The sequence below is a fragment of the Stegastes partitus genome, unplaced genomic scaffold, assembly GCF_000690725.1.
Source record: "Stegastes partitus isolate 25-593 unplaced genomic scaffold, Stegastes_partitus-1.0.2 Scaffold85, whole genome shotgun sequence".
NCBI lineage: Eukaryota > Metazoa > Chordata > Actinopteri > Pomacentridae > Stegastes > Stegastes partitus.
In genome coordinates, this window is record NW_007577816.1 from 349,055 (window position 1) to 364,572 (window position 15,518).

Here is a 15,518-nt window from a genome sequence, read left to right on the forward strand (position 1 = left end):
AATCTGTCAACTTTCAATTTCCCCAAAGTGTGTGCAACTGAAACACAAACGCAACACTGCTACACACTGCAGAGAGACAAGAAAAGGCCAGAAGAGGAGTTATTACATCACCAGCGCGAGATGCCAAAACACTTCCCACAAGGAGTTACGAGGCTAACAAGTGGTTTTCAAGACAAATAGCAAAGGCTGATTGTGGTAATGCTCTAATATCAGATTCGATCAAGCAGCAGATGTCTTTTTATTGCAAGTCATTACTGCTGTCATACTTATTAGCATATAAATGGTTTCTAGGCCCACGGAGACCTAAAAGTTATTGCATGTGTAATTGAACCTGATCTCTGCTCTGTGATTGAGATGTTCCGACAAACACACAGATTGCCCTGCATACGGTGGTGAGCATATTTTCCGCAGGCACAAATGCACCTTTTCACGTACAAGGGCTTTTATGTTTTCCTCTCATTTTGTCAAATGTACATGTATGGTTATATTTTAATTTTCTCACTGATATATAGCCTCAATACAAGCACAGAAGAAGAGGAAGAAGAAGAAGAGGAAGAGAAAGAAAAACAGGGAAGAGCAACATAATGATAATCAAGTTATAATAAACACATTAGTCTCCTGTAGACTGTTTCTAGCACAGTCACATGAATAACTCGTGATGATGACGATGGAAACTGCATTTTTCTCTGCATTAAACAACATTACTGCCAAGATGGATCAACAAAGTATAAGATAGACAGACTATTAATGGTTACCAGGGGATATTTCTAATGGATTTTATCAACAGATTGTATTTAGTGACACTTGCAGGTCTAAATTTTTGAGTATTTAGGTCAAAGCCCCTCAATGCCTCGATACAGAACCACAGAAACAACTGGCAAAGCCTTTAAAGCAAGAATATATGAGTTAACCAGTAAATGAATGGCTTTAGCCAGCAATTTAGAACCATTTAAAGTTTATGATCTCTGCAAATGAATTGGCCTTTACTCCCAAATGTATTAATATATTCATTAAACGCTATTATAATCAACATAGTTCACTAAATCAATTTGAAACAATTCTAGTGACACTGATGACTGGCAATCAGTGTCTAATTCTGAGGCTGTCTTTGCAACATAAAATAACTAAATTCTGGGGTTACCAGTCTAATGTTACATTGATAGCACTCCTGTACGTGTCTAGTATGAAGCTATGACCAAATGATGCTTAGCTTAGCATAAAAATGGGTAAACCACCACACTGACTGTGTCCAAAGGGGACAATAACTTTCAAGCAGCTCCTCAAAAGCTCATGAATTAACAGATTGTATGTAGTTTGACTAATCTGTCTAAACCCCGAAGTGGTAAAATGCTGAGAACAGTCGGACTAAATTTGTCTAAGACTTCATATTTAATGCTCTGATATAGGAGCAAAAAAAAAATGAGTGCATTTCCCCAAGCACTAAAGTATTACTCAGATTAAGAAATGGAGGTTACCAGACTGAAATATTGATCTGCACGACTCGTTCCCATGTAGACAAAAAGGTGCCAGATGCACAGTAATATTAAGTAGCCCTGCGCTTAAATCCTTGACGGTGATCACACTGGCCCTTTCCGCAACAAGACACACACATTTGTCACATGAACCCTTCATTTCACTGCTCGTCTTGATAGGCCGAAATGTGATTTGTGCATTTCAGTGTCAACACAGATGGATGAGGCTCCTCACCAAGGCTGTCAGTCTCAGTCGGGAGGAGACATTAAATTATCACATCCAAGGCTGCGCTCTACATGAAAGAGGCGCACACATACATAGCATTCACACAACCACAAATGTCTGTGTGTGCGTATCCATGCACATGTCCGCATGGGCCTCACACATACCGCGCATTCATATTTTATAATTGAGCATGTGGGTGGAATCTGAATAACAAATCTGCAGCGTATTACACTTATTAACAAACAGCAAATTAATGAAGTCAAAACATAGTCAGAAGGAAGTAATAAATCTCCATTTGGCTGTTTAGTTGCTTGGCTGGCTGACTTGCGAGCTGGCTGGGAAAACTATGCTGACCTGGGTGCATCCAAATTAGATATTGGCATGGTTGCATGTATTACACAGTGGGAGTGCTGCTCTGCCTCAGTCACCCTGCTGCTCTAAATCTGGCCAGTGCTCAGCTCAGCAAACACAATACAACAGCAGGGAGACGGCATCTCCACATTCATTAAGCTGCAGATAATAGTTAGACAAAAGCAGAACCCCACCGTTTTTATGCAGTTTTTCCCCGCAAACCAATTGTACGTATTTTTGTTGATGTGTCCCTTCCCTATCATCTCGTTGGTTTTGAAGTGAGGCATCTGAGCTCAAAAATCATTTTTCGACCGTTAAGTGAGAAACTCTCACTATTCCACATGGATGAACTGCTTAAAAGAGCTTGAATTAAAAAATCTGTGACTTATAAACAAAGCACATCTGATCGTCTTCGTTGCGAAAGCTGAGGAACATCAGTCTGTTCACATCAGTGGCACCAGTGGCACCCCCCCACCCCTCGTAAATCAGTTAAAGGGATGAAAGAGAGGAAAGATGGAAAGAATGCCAGAGAGCAGAAGAAGGACTGATAGAAAGGGTAAGAGGGGGAGAAGGCAGGAGTGGGGTGAGTGAGACAGAAAGAGGAGAGACAAAGAGAAAGGGAGGAGGTAGAGAATGAGGAGGTGGCCGTCATATCCCTCCCCGTCTTTGATCAGTGGTCCATGGGGTACCGAGGCAGTGCAGATAGCTGGTCCACAGCTCCTGAGGAACGCAGCTTCACATTCCTCCTTGCTCTTTCCCCGCTTCTGCAAAATCACTTCTAGTCTTTCAGACTACAGCAGCTGTGAAAACACATCATGGCTTACTACATGCCAGAAAAGACCTGGCTAATTCACTGCAGTGCCATTGTCCTGCCGGTCCTCATTCACCAGTGCAATTCCTCTCAGGGAGAACTCCATTCTCTTCTTGCCTAATGTTTTCTATTGTATTGTATTTCACTTTAGATTGAAAAGCATGGAGTTCTCTTGTTGTTTAACACCCAGCGGAGGGATCAGAGGTGATGTTCAGTTACACAGCAGCACTGGACACTTTAGCAGGACAGGAGCATGCTGGACTACAACTGTCCATTACAATGCATTGGAAGGTCCAAGAATCACCCAAATTTTGCTTTTAATTCTTTCAACAGACATATATCAATCTCTCAGCTGCAGAAACACTGGTCAATATTGGAACCTGAAACCAAGCCCTCTTTAAGGCATAACGTCACTCCACCAGCTCTCTTCCTGGATGGTTTATGGTGACAGAGCAGTGCTACAAAACTGTCCATCCTGCATTATTATGGACAACACTTTTGTCAATCTCGCTCCATTTAAAAAGCACATAAGAATGATGTGTTTCATTTCATGTCGTCGCCATATAGTTCCAACATTCTTTACAATAATCCCACTTATACATGTTAAAAACAAAACAAACAATACTGTATAATACGCTTTAGAGATGTGGTCTTCTGTCTGTAATGAGTTTGTGTGGTATTTTCTGTAGTTAGCAATCTGTTTTAACTAAAATGTAATGTAATAATAATGCTTAGAATAGTCCAAGAGGGATTTCATTTACACCAAATAATTCCGGATAACAATTATATTTAGTTGTTTTGTATTGTGGAGATTGTTTTGTCACATATTTCTATTGACTTAGCAGACCACTAGTTCTTTACTTAAAGACCGCCACAAGGGAAAATCAGCTTGTTGCTTTTATATTTTTTGTTTTTTATCTTGTTACAATATTCAAAATTACACAAATGTAGGGAAATCCCAATGCAAATAATCAATATTTTCACAAAACTACTGGATGTAAATGCAAAAATAATTCAACAAAAATTATGCATCACTTTCTACCTAAGAATATTTTCTCCTTTCTGGCTTATAAGCAGGAAGCAACAGAACGCTAGTCTTTAAAAGAGCATGGGAATCCACTCTGAATTCTAACTGGGTCATGACGGGGTGAAAGCATTTAGTAGCTGTCTCTCAAATTTATGTGACAGGCCTTCATGACTGCGGTGCAACACACAATTGATGGGACTGCTGGGAACACGAGCAGATCTTTCAAATCCACTGGAGTTCATCTTTTATTGTGGCCTCTTTACATTGGATTTGTGATAATGGTTCAAATTCAAGCAGTAAAATGTTAAGATTAAAATCCCAGAGATATCTTGTGGCCACGTCAGGTGTGGCAATGATGGTCTGTCAGTCTGTCAGTCCAGCACATTGATCAAGCCTCCAATATGTCAACAACTGATGAACGGATTGCCATCTGGCATTGCCGACATGTATTGTTCCCAGGGGAGAATGTCTACTGATTTCATTGACAACCTTCTCTTAGTGAAACCAACAGGTCAATTTTTTTAACATTTAATTTGTTGTTCAAAAAAAATTGATCACCCCTTAAACTTGTCCTCCAGATAACCTCAGGAATCTACAAGAAGTCATGGGTGTGCTCAGAAATAAATGAAAATATTACCATCCACAATTTCACTGACAATTGGGCAAACTCAGTGAGCTAATGAAGCTCATGTGATGGAATTAAAAGAACCAGAACAGGTAGTATGAAGCAGAAGTAAGTACACCCTTGATTGGTATCTCTAAGTTGAACAGTGGAGTATTTCCCCTTATGAACAATCAACAATGAATACTTTAGAAAGACCATATTGAAAATACAGGCACTGAGTGCAACAAAAATGAATGCACCTGTGATGTCACAAACTTAACTGAGTAATCCTGTGAATTCCAGTTAGCTTTACTGCATGAATATGGTTATAAAATGTTCTGTAAATACCAGAGCTTTCTCAGTTTTGTATCTAAGGGCGTTGCCTATCATATGGCAATGTCTGTATACAGCATATTGTCTGCATCATAGCTCTTCATGGAAAAAAATGCCAGAGAAAGTAAAAAAAAAACTGATTGTGGGCCTGATGAAGGACTGATCGGAGCGCTACTCTGTTGGAGCGACTCCTGACAAGGCTGAGTGTGCACAAGTGGGTAGTGTGTGTGCGTGTTTTAAGACACTAAACAGTAAATTTATCAACTGCTATTTCTTTTTAACAGTTCTGTTAGACATCTCTGCTTTGTGAGCTTGTGTCTAAAGTGTGTTTTCATATGTGTGGTATGTTTATTGTTGGAGCCTTATCTATCTATCTATCTATCTATCTATCTATCTATCTATCTATCTATCTATCTATCTATCTATCTATCTATCTATCTATCTAATATGGAAACAGGTGTTGATATAACCTTAACCCACCAGCCACATTGCCCAATAAGAAACCTAAAAGAAGGCTCAGTTAGGCTACAGCTCAGACAACGTGAAGAACAACAAAAACTTCTATTAATGCCATTCAAGACAAAAAAAAAAATTAAAGTAAAACTTGCTTGCTCTTTCAGCACAAAGCTGCAAGATAAAACTTTGCTAAAGAAGATGAAAAGAAGCCTAACAAATGATAAGAGCACACTCCTTGGTCAGATGAGACCAAGACAAATTTGTTTGGCTCAGATGAGGGCCTGCATGTTTGCCAATAACCTATCCAGCACTACCACAGTGAATGCATAGTCCTGACAGCACAACACGAAGCTCTGTGTGCGATTATATTCAGCTATGTGAGCGAAAAAGGTCTCAAGGAGGTGACATTTGTAAAGTGCACCATGAATGCCTGTGGATATACTAAAACACTGGCTGGCAAGAATACTTCCCGTCTGCAGTTGCTTGGCAGAAGAGGATGATACAAAGAACACTGCCAAAACCACACAAGAGTTTTCTAAAGAAGAAGAAGAAGAAGAAGTGAAAACTATAATCTGGCCAAGAATGTTTACTGGCTTGAATCCAGTAGACGTATTTTAAAACAAATGCTAGAACAACTTGACTGCTCAAGCAAAGAGCAGCTAAAAAAAATCTTCCTGAGGAATGGCAGAACATTTCTCCAGAAATTTGTACCAGACCTGAATCATCCAGGCCGAGGAGGATTAATTCTGTTAATTTCAGTAATGTACTGACTGTACTGTTACTGCCATGTTCAGCAATAACCTGTCCAGTACCACCACAGTGAATGCATAGTCCTGACAGTGAAGCACGTAGATGGAAGTGCGATGACATGGGGCTGCATGAGTGAATAAAGCATTAGGGAGGTGACATTTGCACCATGAATGCCTGTGAATATATCAAAACACTGGCTACAACATGACGCCCTGTTTGCAGAAGCTTGGCAGAAGATAAATATTCCAGCACAATTATGATCCGAGGCACACTGTCAAAATTACTCAATAGTTTCTTAAGGAAAAAAAAAGGAAAAATATTCCCTGACAAAGAATCTGGACTGGCTTGAACCCAACAGAAGACTTTTGGGGCATTTGAAAGACAAAAGGTAGAGTAACTCAGCTCCTCTAGCAAAGAGCAGCTGGAAAAATGTGTCTAAAGAATGGCAGGACATTTCCTCAAAAAAAAGGATGATTGATTCTATTATCAAAAATAAAGGTGGAAAAAAAATAGATTGTTTTTTCGGTAATGTACTGACTTTTGTTACATGTTCGTACTACCTCAGTGAATGTATCGTCTTGACAGTGAGACATGAAAACAAGTTAGTGGGGAAATAACATTTGCAAGTTGCACCCTGGGGAGCCTGTATTTTAAATATGGTAAATCTAATCTGTTAGTTTTTAATTTTACATTCGAGAAATACAATTCTGTTATATTAAAGAAAGTTAGGAAATTATACAATGTTGAATCATGTCATCCATCCATCCATCCAATATCTATACACCACTTAATCCTCACTACCATTGCAGGGGGCTGGAGTCTATCCCAGCTGACTCAGGGCGAAGGCAGGGGACACCCTGGACAGGTCACCAGTCTATCACAGGGCTACACTTAGAGACAGACAGCCAAGCACACTCACATTCATACCTACGGACAATTTAGAATCACCATCAATATGTTATTGGACCTTGTGGGAGGAAGCCGGAGAACCCGGAGAGAACCCATGCTGCACGGGGAGAACATACAAACTCCACGCAGAAAGATCCCGAGTGTCATCACCGGGATGTGAACCGGTGACCTTCTTGCTGTGAGGCAACAGTGCTAACCATTGGTTCACCTTCCAGCGTGGAATCATGTGACTTGTGAAAATATATAGCACAGAGGTGTACTCACTTCTGTTACAAATACGCTTTAGGGTAAGTTTGTTTTATTAAATATTCCTGCATTTAGCAATCGGATTACTTTTCAATTGTTCGAATGGATTGCCATTGCTCAATACGCAAACCACATAATTCCAGCTCACACTCCGTCTGCGGTTGAGTCACTACAGGACCCTGCTCTTCTTGTGCTCGGTTTCCCTCTGGTTGTGAATGGGTGCAGTGGAAGCCCCGCCCGCCTCGGAGGTGACTGGAGCCAATGGTAACGCACCGTGCGCCGTGGAGGAACGTCACATCATCATCAGCAGTCGTCCTGGTGGGACGGCCGTGCTGCTTTGCGTGGCTTGCAGTCTCCACAGCACTCTTGTTTTTGTGTGTGTGTGTGCGTGTATGTGTGTGTGTGAGAAAGAGAGAGAGAGCTACCACTTGAACACTTTTACACGACCGGAGAAATTCATGGACAAATTAGTCCGTCGGTTTCGCGGGAAGAGCGAAGGATAAGTGGCGGACGAACGGAGAGACATGTTTTTTAGGGGGAAAGGAGAGACTGTCCGGCTGCCTGCACTTCCAACCAGCGTTAAAGCCTCTTTGATGCAGCCGCTTAGCTAACAAGCTAACTCGGAATGTTTTCAGAAACTAGCTTGTTAGGTAGCCTGCTAGCTAGCTAAGTCGGCCGGAGACATTTGCGGTGTGGATTGAACAAACAGTGAAAATGATACTCGTGTCTTTCGATACAGTAAGTGAGAGATTTGTGGCAGCGTGTCTAACCGGGTATGTTGAATGTTTCGAGCTCCAGAGCTCGCTCGGTTCCTAATTTCCAGTGGGGACAATAGTTAACTGTCCAGGCAACAAGTCTGGCTCGCACCGCTGCTTTAACATTACTCAAGTTTGCACTCATTGTGTGCGGTGTTGTAGTTGCTCCGTGTGTGCTCGTAGCTCGCTAGAAACGACTCCTCTGTGCTAAAATGATCGCTTATGGCTAAGTAAAGGTGGCGTTATACAAAGGAAAGTAGGGTGCGACTTCAGATGCCCTGATTCGAGCGCATCGGGTCACCGTGTTGTATAGGAAAACCTGTTGTCAGTTAACCGATACCATTATTGACGAGGAGACGAGGTGGATGAACATTATAAATCGCCCACATGCGTTGGATCAGTTCCCGGACTTGTGAAAGGCATCTGAAGCAGAAGGAGGGAGAAGTGAGCGCACAACCCTTGCAGCCCGGGGGAAGATGGCGGAACGTTCCCGCAGGAGGTGGTGAAACCAAAACTTCGGGACTTCTTGGATTTATCGCCGGGCATCTTATCCCAGATCGCCGGACACATGCAGGCCAAAAAACGATACTTACTTCTGTTCTCCGCCGGTGCGTGTCTCGTCCTGTTGTTCTGTTTCGGGGGGATACAAGTCCCTCTTTCCAGACGGGGTCCCAACCGGCGTGATGACCGCAGCCTCGCCGGTTTTCACCCCGGGGCGCGGTGGCGTCGCTTGCCGGGTTACCTGCAGCCGTTCAGTCCCTGGGAGCAGGACCGGAGCGATGATCTCAATGAACACATATCTCCCAGGCAGAAGAGGGACACCCTCTCGGGCCTTTACACCGGGAAACGCTGCAGAATGGAGTCCTGTTTCGACTTCTCCCTGTGTGAGAGGAATGGATTTAAAGTTTACGTGTACCCGCAGCAGAAAGGGGAGAAGCTGTCCGAGAGTTATCAGAACATCTTATCCTCCATTGAAGGGTCCAGGTTCTATACACCTGACCCAGCTCAGGCATGCTTGTTTGTCCTGAGTTTGGACACTCTGGACCGGGACCAGCTTTCCCCCCAGTATGTACACAACCTGAAAGCAAAAATCCAGAGCCTTCCTCTGTGGAATGGAGGCAAAAACCACATCATCTTCAATCTATACTCCGGCACTTGGCCAGACTACACAGAAGATCTTGGCTTTGACATTGGTCTCGCAATGCTGGCCAAAGCCAGCATCAGCACAGAGAACTTTCGGCCAAACTTTGACGTTTCCATCCCTCTCTTCTCTAAAGACCACCCTAGGACAGGAGGGGATAGGGGCTATCTGAAACATAACACAATCCCCCCTTATAGGAAGTACATGCTTGTTTTTAAGGGGAAGAGGTACCTAACTGGAATAGGTTCGGACACTAGGAATGCTTTATATCATGTTCATAACTCAGAGGATGTGGTCCTCCTCACCACTTGTAAACATGGGAAGGACTGGCAGAAGCACAAGGATGCACGGTGTGATAAAGACAACGCAGAATACGACAAGTGAGTACTTCCTAACTTGAATTGTTAGCTTTAATGCATGAGTCTTTCAGACCTACACCATAAACAGATATCATATGAGTCTGATGTAGTTCCCACTCGAATGTCTTGTCTTTTCATCTTATCCTAATTTTTTGCTAGAATTTAAACTAGTTGACCTGTAGCTCTTATCAAGCTCCAGTAATGATAGTATGGACTTTAAGTGTTGAAGGTTTTGACAAGACACCTGTTCCCTCGAAAGCGTGAACCTTTGATTTTCAGTATAAACTTGGTAACCGTGGACGACTAGCATTAACTCACTCAATGATATATTAAATTGGCAGGGCTCAGGGTTTCAAGTCTCTCAAAAACACATATCTTACACAGGTGATTATTGTTCAGTTTTCATAAATTCTAGGTTTTATCAGTATTTTTTCCATGTTAGACACTCAAGCCTGCGATGTCCTAAAAATAATTAGTCATAGCTCTTCCCGGAGATGAGGAACTGTGATCATCGTATTTCTACACTCACTGTGGTCTGATGTCTGTATAAAGGTCATGCTTCCTTCATGTGATCGCTGTTCATATTGCATTTCTGCTTTACTCAACCAAAACCCTTTAATGGTCACTGTTGACTTGTTAATTTTAAATATTCCTCTCGGCATATGACATTATTTATCAAATTAGACATCACAAGGCACTGAAAAGGAGATCTGCTTTAATGTCAGCCACAAGAACCACTCATCCGTATCCCCCACATCTGTACAGCTTGCTCTTCAGCAGTGGGTGAATCTGAATCTTTCTCTTGCTCTTGTCATCTCCATCTTTATGCCTTTCATTGTATCATGAGTCCTGATACTTTGTCGCAGAAATTTTTAGGCTCTCCACTGATCACGCCCTCCAGTAATATTAAAGCACAGGTAACTGTCTTGTGACTAAACAGGTATGTGATGGTGAGTAATGCTGTCTCTGCAGCTCGTCATCATCCCCAGTGAAGGCACTATTGCACACTTCGATTGCCCAAAAAAGTTGCTCTGTGACCATCACCCAGTCCTACAGCTAAGCCGTACTGTTTTCTGTGCTCAAATCTGATGAGCAAACTGGCGTCTGTCTCCCAGATTTGGCCAGTGGGATTCATTTCGTGTCCCCCCAGACTGTGCTGTGTTGTTATTGGTGACTGTATGGCGCTGGGTGTTTGACTGTGGCTCTTTGGAGTGGATTAGTAGGGACAAAGCGCTGGTGCCAGCAAGGGGAAGCCACTCTGGCCCCTGTTTGCTCAGTCATTTCCCAGACAAACCCAACTGCATCAGCCAGGAATGCCCTGGCCCCAACCCGTGTCCTGCGTGACCCCTCCGTTGTTTGGGGGCTTGCTGTGATTGACCCCCATGTCAACTCTTTGCCATGTTGTTGTCACTTGTTCAGTTTGGATAACGGACCTTTTCATAGTTTCTTAAAGGGTCAACTATAAAACCTCGCTGCACCGTGTTTTACAGTGAGAACGAGCGAGAGGTGTTTTCCTCCTGGCCTTTAAATCATAAGCTGGTTCAGATGTGTTTTCATATCATGATGTTTGTTTACAGTGGCTCCTCATAGGATTCACATGTTTACTGTCTGGCTGAGTAGGGAAGTATCACCGTGGAGGTTCACATACTCAGTAAATAATATTCTCCATGTCACTCCTAAGACGTGAACTTTCTGCCACTCTTTGCCAGCTCACTGCTTGCTGCCAAGTGCTGCCAGGGAATGATTTAACATCGTGTGATGGGTGGCATCAGAGCCATAACCCAAAGGAAAAATTAATCCTCCTGTCATTAAGAGGCATTGGGGGAGAAACAGGCTTTGAGTATCTCTGTAGCCCTTGCCAGCTTAGTTTCATTGCATGGTTACAGTATGTTCAGTTCTTCTCAGTCATTACATCCTCAGTAAGCCACACCACTATCAGTCAGCAGGCTTTGGCTTGATCCCCAGTCATACAGAACTTCTGTAATATTAGATAAAACTCATTTATTAATTAAAATTTTGATCCCACCATTACCTTGTCCTTGTGCATGCAGAGCTACAACATTCAACATCTGTATGTCACTGAAAATAACATTGTTGTAAAAAAGTCCTTGAACCATTCTTGAGCCATTTTGCTTGTTTCCCATTTACAGAGCCAGGCCAGCTCCAAACATCAAATTTCTTTTAGTAGAACTTGAGGAGATCCTCACTAAATCTGACCAAAAGTGTGTTGGATTGCAATAACATGGACCACCTGATGATGATTACTGTTATTCAGCAAAGCTGACTCTTCTCCTTAAGTTAGAGCATCCTGTTTGTGGTCCCTTTTCCATCTGCCAGTCCTGTGCTGGGCAATCTGACAAACCTGTGTATCTACATCCTCCGTATGCCTGCTCACCACAATTTAGCTCTGCATCCGGCAGCTGCTGGACATGATCTGCTGCCATTGTGGTCTGTGTATGTGTGTGTGTCCACTGGGCCTGTGAGCCATGTGTGACCCTGGTACTTTCCTCCACTTTGCTAGCTTTACACACATATTTTTATTTATTTTTTTGCTAAATGTCATATGTTGTGAATGTATACACGTGTCTGTAATTATTGACAGCTGACTTAAAATTGTTGCTGACTTGTCTTAACACACATCAAACTAGTTTTATATGTTTGTAATTAGAGTGAGCAAAAAAATTTGAGAGAGGGGAAATGGAGACAGCCCTGTCTGAGCCCTTGTTCAGTCTCACTCTGTTGTCGCATGTAGCTTGATTCACAATATAAATATTCTGATCTACATCCTTTTCTGTTTCTGTCATCAGTCGATGGAAATAGTATGGATTGATACAAATATTTATGAAGTGGTATAATGACTTAACCAGCTCTGACCAAGTGGCAGCACTGCAGATCAAGTCATTATTTTGTGACCTTTACTTTGCCTAATAAAATAATACAGGTTAGCAGAAGCAGTTTTGCCATGACTTTGGCCACACTGACATTTTAAAGGAGTGATGAAGGAGAACGTTAGAGCCCCTAATATTTACTTCATACCCGATTTTCATGTTTTTTGTACATAGTGGAGGCAAAGTGAAAAGTGCATTTCTCAGCTAGATGTCATACATTTTTTATAAGAAGTTTGTTTGTACCGGATCTGGTAAAAATATCCTGCAGTATACAGTGATTTCACGGGACACAGTTTGAGGCTCCTGAGACTGATCTTTTGCAGTGAACTGCCTTTTTATTTGGGTATGCAATAATAGCACACTTTGTTTTGTACGAGGTGTGTTTTTAAATGCTGTGACAGACTGAAATGAATGCTGTCTATTCCATGCATTGAATTTAGTATTTTCTGAAATCACCTGGACGTATTGCCTCTGTGTTGTGTTGATGGCAGTGATACATGAATTATGAATCACATTTTATCCCTTCAGGTTTTTTCTTCTGTTGTGAAGGATAGTGTGAGGACATTCCAGGTGTGGTGTGTCTTGTAATATAGAGTGTAAGCAGTTTAAATAATCCTCCAGAGGGTACATGTTGTCTTCATATTGTGGGTAGCTTTTACAAATGGCATCTTTCCTGCTTCTCTTGCTGTATTGGTCTAATCTAGTGCTTTCTGGGTTCTAGTTATCAGTAATGATCTGATTCATGAATTCCCCAAAAGCTGCATTATTATTGGATGGCAAGTCATACCGAGACCTGTTCTTTATTCCCAGCCTGGCACCCAGCTGTGCGAGGCTTTCCAAGGGGGCTAGACTTGGCTGGACCAAAGATGTGGGTGGGACAGTAGTTGAGGAAGCCAGTTGCCAAGGAGATCAATATTTGTTTTTGGGTCATGATTCAACTTTCCAAATGAAAAGGGACTCTGACTTGTACTGTGCTGTAAACAACACACTAGTTGGAGTAAGCTGCTTGGAGGATGCAGCAAATTGGGAAAATATTAAATGGGCTGAGCTCTTAAAAATATCTCCCCGGATTAAGCAGCTGTTTGTCAGACAGACAGACTTAGTGCCTGGTTAAGACATTAGTCAATTTGCGAATGTGTCAAATATTTTAACTCATGTAGGTGTACAACATTAGTACTTGTTCCATACAGCATTGTTGTACTTCTTTAAGTCAGTAATCAAATGCTAAAAAAATTCTACGTCACACCATGTTTGATGAGTCCTAAGTTCTCTGTGAAGGTTGATGTATGATCGTGACTGAGTTGCACTGTCGTGTTACATAGCCCTATGGGTCAGACAGTGCAGTCTGTGGTCTAACTGGGTGGAAGTAATAGTTTCTGTGCCTGGCTGTGGCCCTTTGTGTCACAAATCCCTCTTATCCTCTCCCACTGACAACAAGGAAGTTGTGACAGACTGAATGCAGCCTCTCACCATAATTACCATGTAATGGCCGTGTCATTTTTGTGTAATAGTTGGGACTTTGTGCTCCAGATGTTGGCTTGGTATGGATATGAGATTTTGATGTACTGCATGTATACAATGCGCAGCCTGTTTGAAGGAAAACATAAATACATCTGGACCAGGGGTGGGCGATTTAGCCAAAAGATGATATGACAATCTTTTGGGGTAGAATCATGAACTCATGTGATTACGTGATTAGTTGTGCATATGGTTGCCTGGATACAAAGCCTTTCACTTGAGCTCAAGGCTACAAGGCTAACTCACAAATCTCTGCATCCTGTTTTCACTTTGATTTTATTCTGTCAGTTCTGACTGGAAATAGTGAGTCATATCTTTTTGTTTCTCTACTGGCAGACTCGCCAGATTGATGTTGTGACAGTTCTTAATGCTATTTAGCTCCTTCTCCAGGAAGTCTCTCATCCTGGTGATGGACTTCAGCTGTATTGTCATGGACTGCAGCTGGCGATGGTAGTTGACTGTCATGGGTGAACATTATGGCATCCTTGTTCTGCTCTTCAGCCTCTGTGAGCGTTGTTGCAGTACATGAACTAGTTCTCCACCTGCTACAGGTTCTGGTTGGAATAGCCCTCTAGCTCATAGCAGATGTCCTGGAGAGCAGAACGAGGACTACCATCGTACACTACTATTCTGAGACTGTAGAGTTGGAGTCCATCTGTGGGACAAGATTCTCTGGAGAGGCAGCTAAATAATTTTAAGAACTGCCACAACGGTGACCTGGCCAGCCTACGGGTAGAGAAACACGAGACAGGATGGGCCAGGGCTAGCTGGTTTACAGTGACTGAACTTTCAAAATAAAGTACTTACCTATAGCACCCTTAATGATGTGATCTGTGCGACTGTAAAAAGATCTGCGGCTAAACAGAATGAATAAGCACCAAGTTATGCTCCGTCGGTCTCCCGTGACTACCTGATTAAACATATCTCGTTTTAAATGTCTTGCAAATGAAAGAGGGTATGTTGATTAATTACTGAAAATGCCAAGTTACATCTACTATACAGTTTTTATGTGTTTTTTAGTACACTTAGTAAGCCTCCATTTTGCTGGTTTATCTGTGATGTCCTTTATATATCCGCACTCAGCCACTGTGTACAAGCTTGTAAAACAGCCAAAGGAGAGAAGAAAAGATGCAGCAGGAGGCAGGTCAGATTCAATTTTAACCTCAAACTGAAAGCCCTCTCACAGCTTGTTTCCAATTAAGAGGCCCTGCCAAGCGAGAGAGTATGAGCAGGATAGAGTGAGAGATGAGGGGAGAGTCGCAGAGGAGTGGGAAACAAACTGAGAGGAAGTTGGGGGGAGAAATAGGAACACAAAGCGGACAAACAGTGAGAGTCTGAGTAGATAAAAGATGAAGGAAGACAGTAAAAGTGAGAGAGAAGCAGAAAAGAGGAAAACACATGCCAGCTATCCAGCAGTAAGAGGTGTGTGCAGTAGCTGGCTGGATGGTGACGTTGGTCTGCTAGGTGTATTTATAGACTTGCAGTGTTTTAATCCTCGGTATTGGCCAAAGCCCCTGGCAGAGGGCTGCTAGCCAACTTGATGCAGGCTTTAGAGCTTTGGGAAAATAATAATCATTGGGAGAGGATGTTCAATTTCTGAGTTCCTGCACATTAACAATAAATGCCTTTTTTCACCATCTTATCTGCTTTTTCAACACATTGGATTAGCTGG

General features: G+C 42.4%; 1 protein-coding gene across 1 annotated transcript in view; it reads left to right on the plus strand.

Moving 5' to 3' along the window:
• The first annotated feature begins 7,557 nt into the window (after positions 1 to 7,557).
• Positions 7,558 to 15,518, plus strand: part of LOC103353829 (exostosin-1a) — a 38,675-nt gene continuing 30,714 nt past the window's right edge. Inside the window, exon 1 of the mRNA XM_008276988.1 lies at positions 7,558 to 9,461. Coding sequence (XP_008275210.1) covers positions 8,509 to 9,461 — 953 coding nt within the window. The 5' untranslated portion in view covers positions 7,558 to 8,508. The remainder of the gene's footprint in view (positions 9,462 to 15,518) is intronic.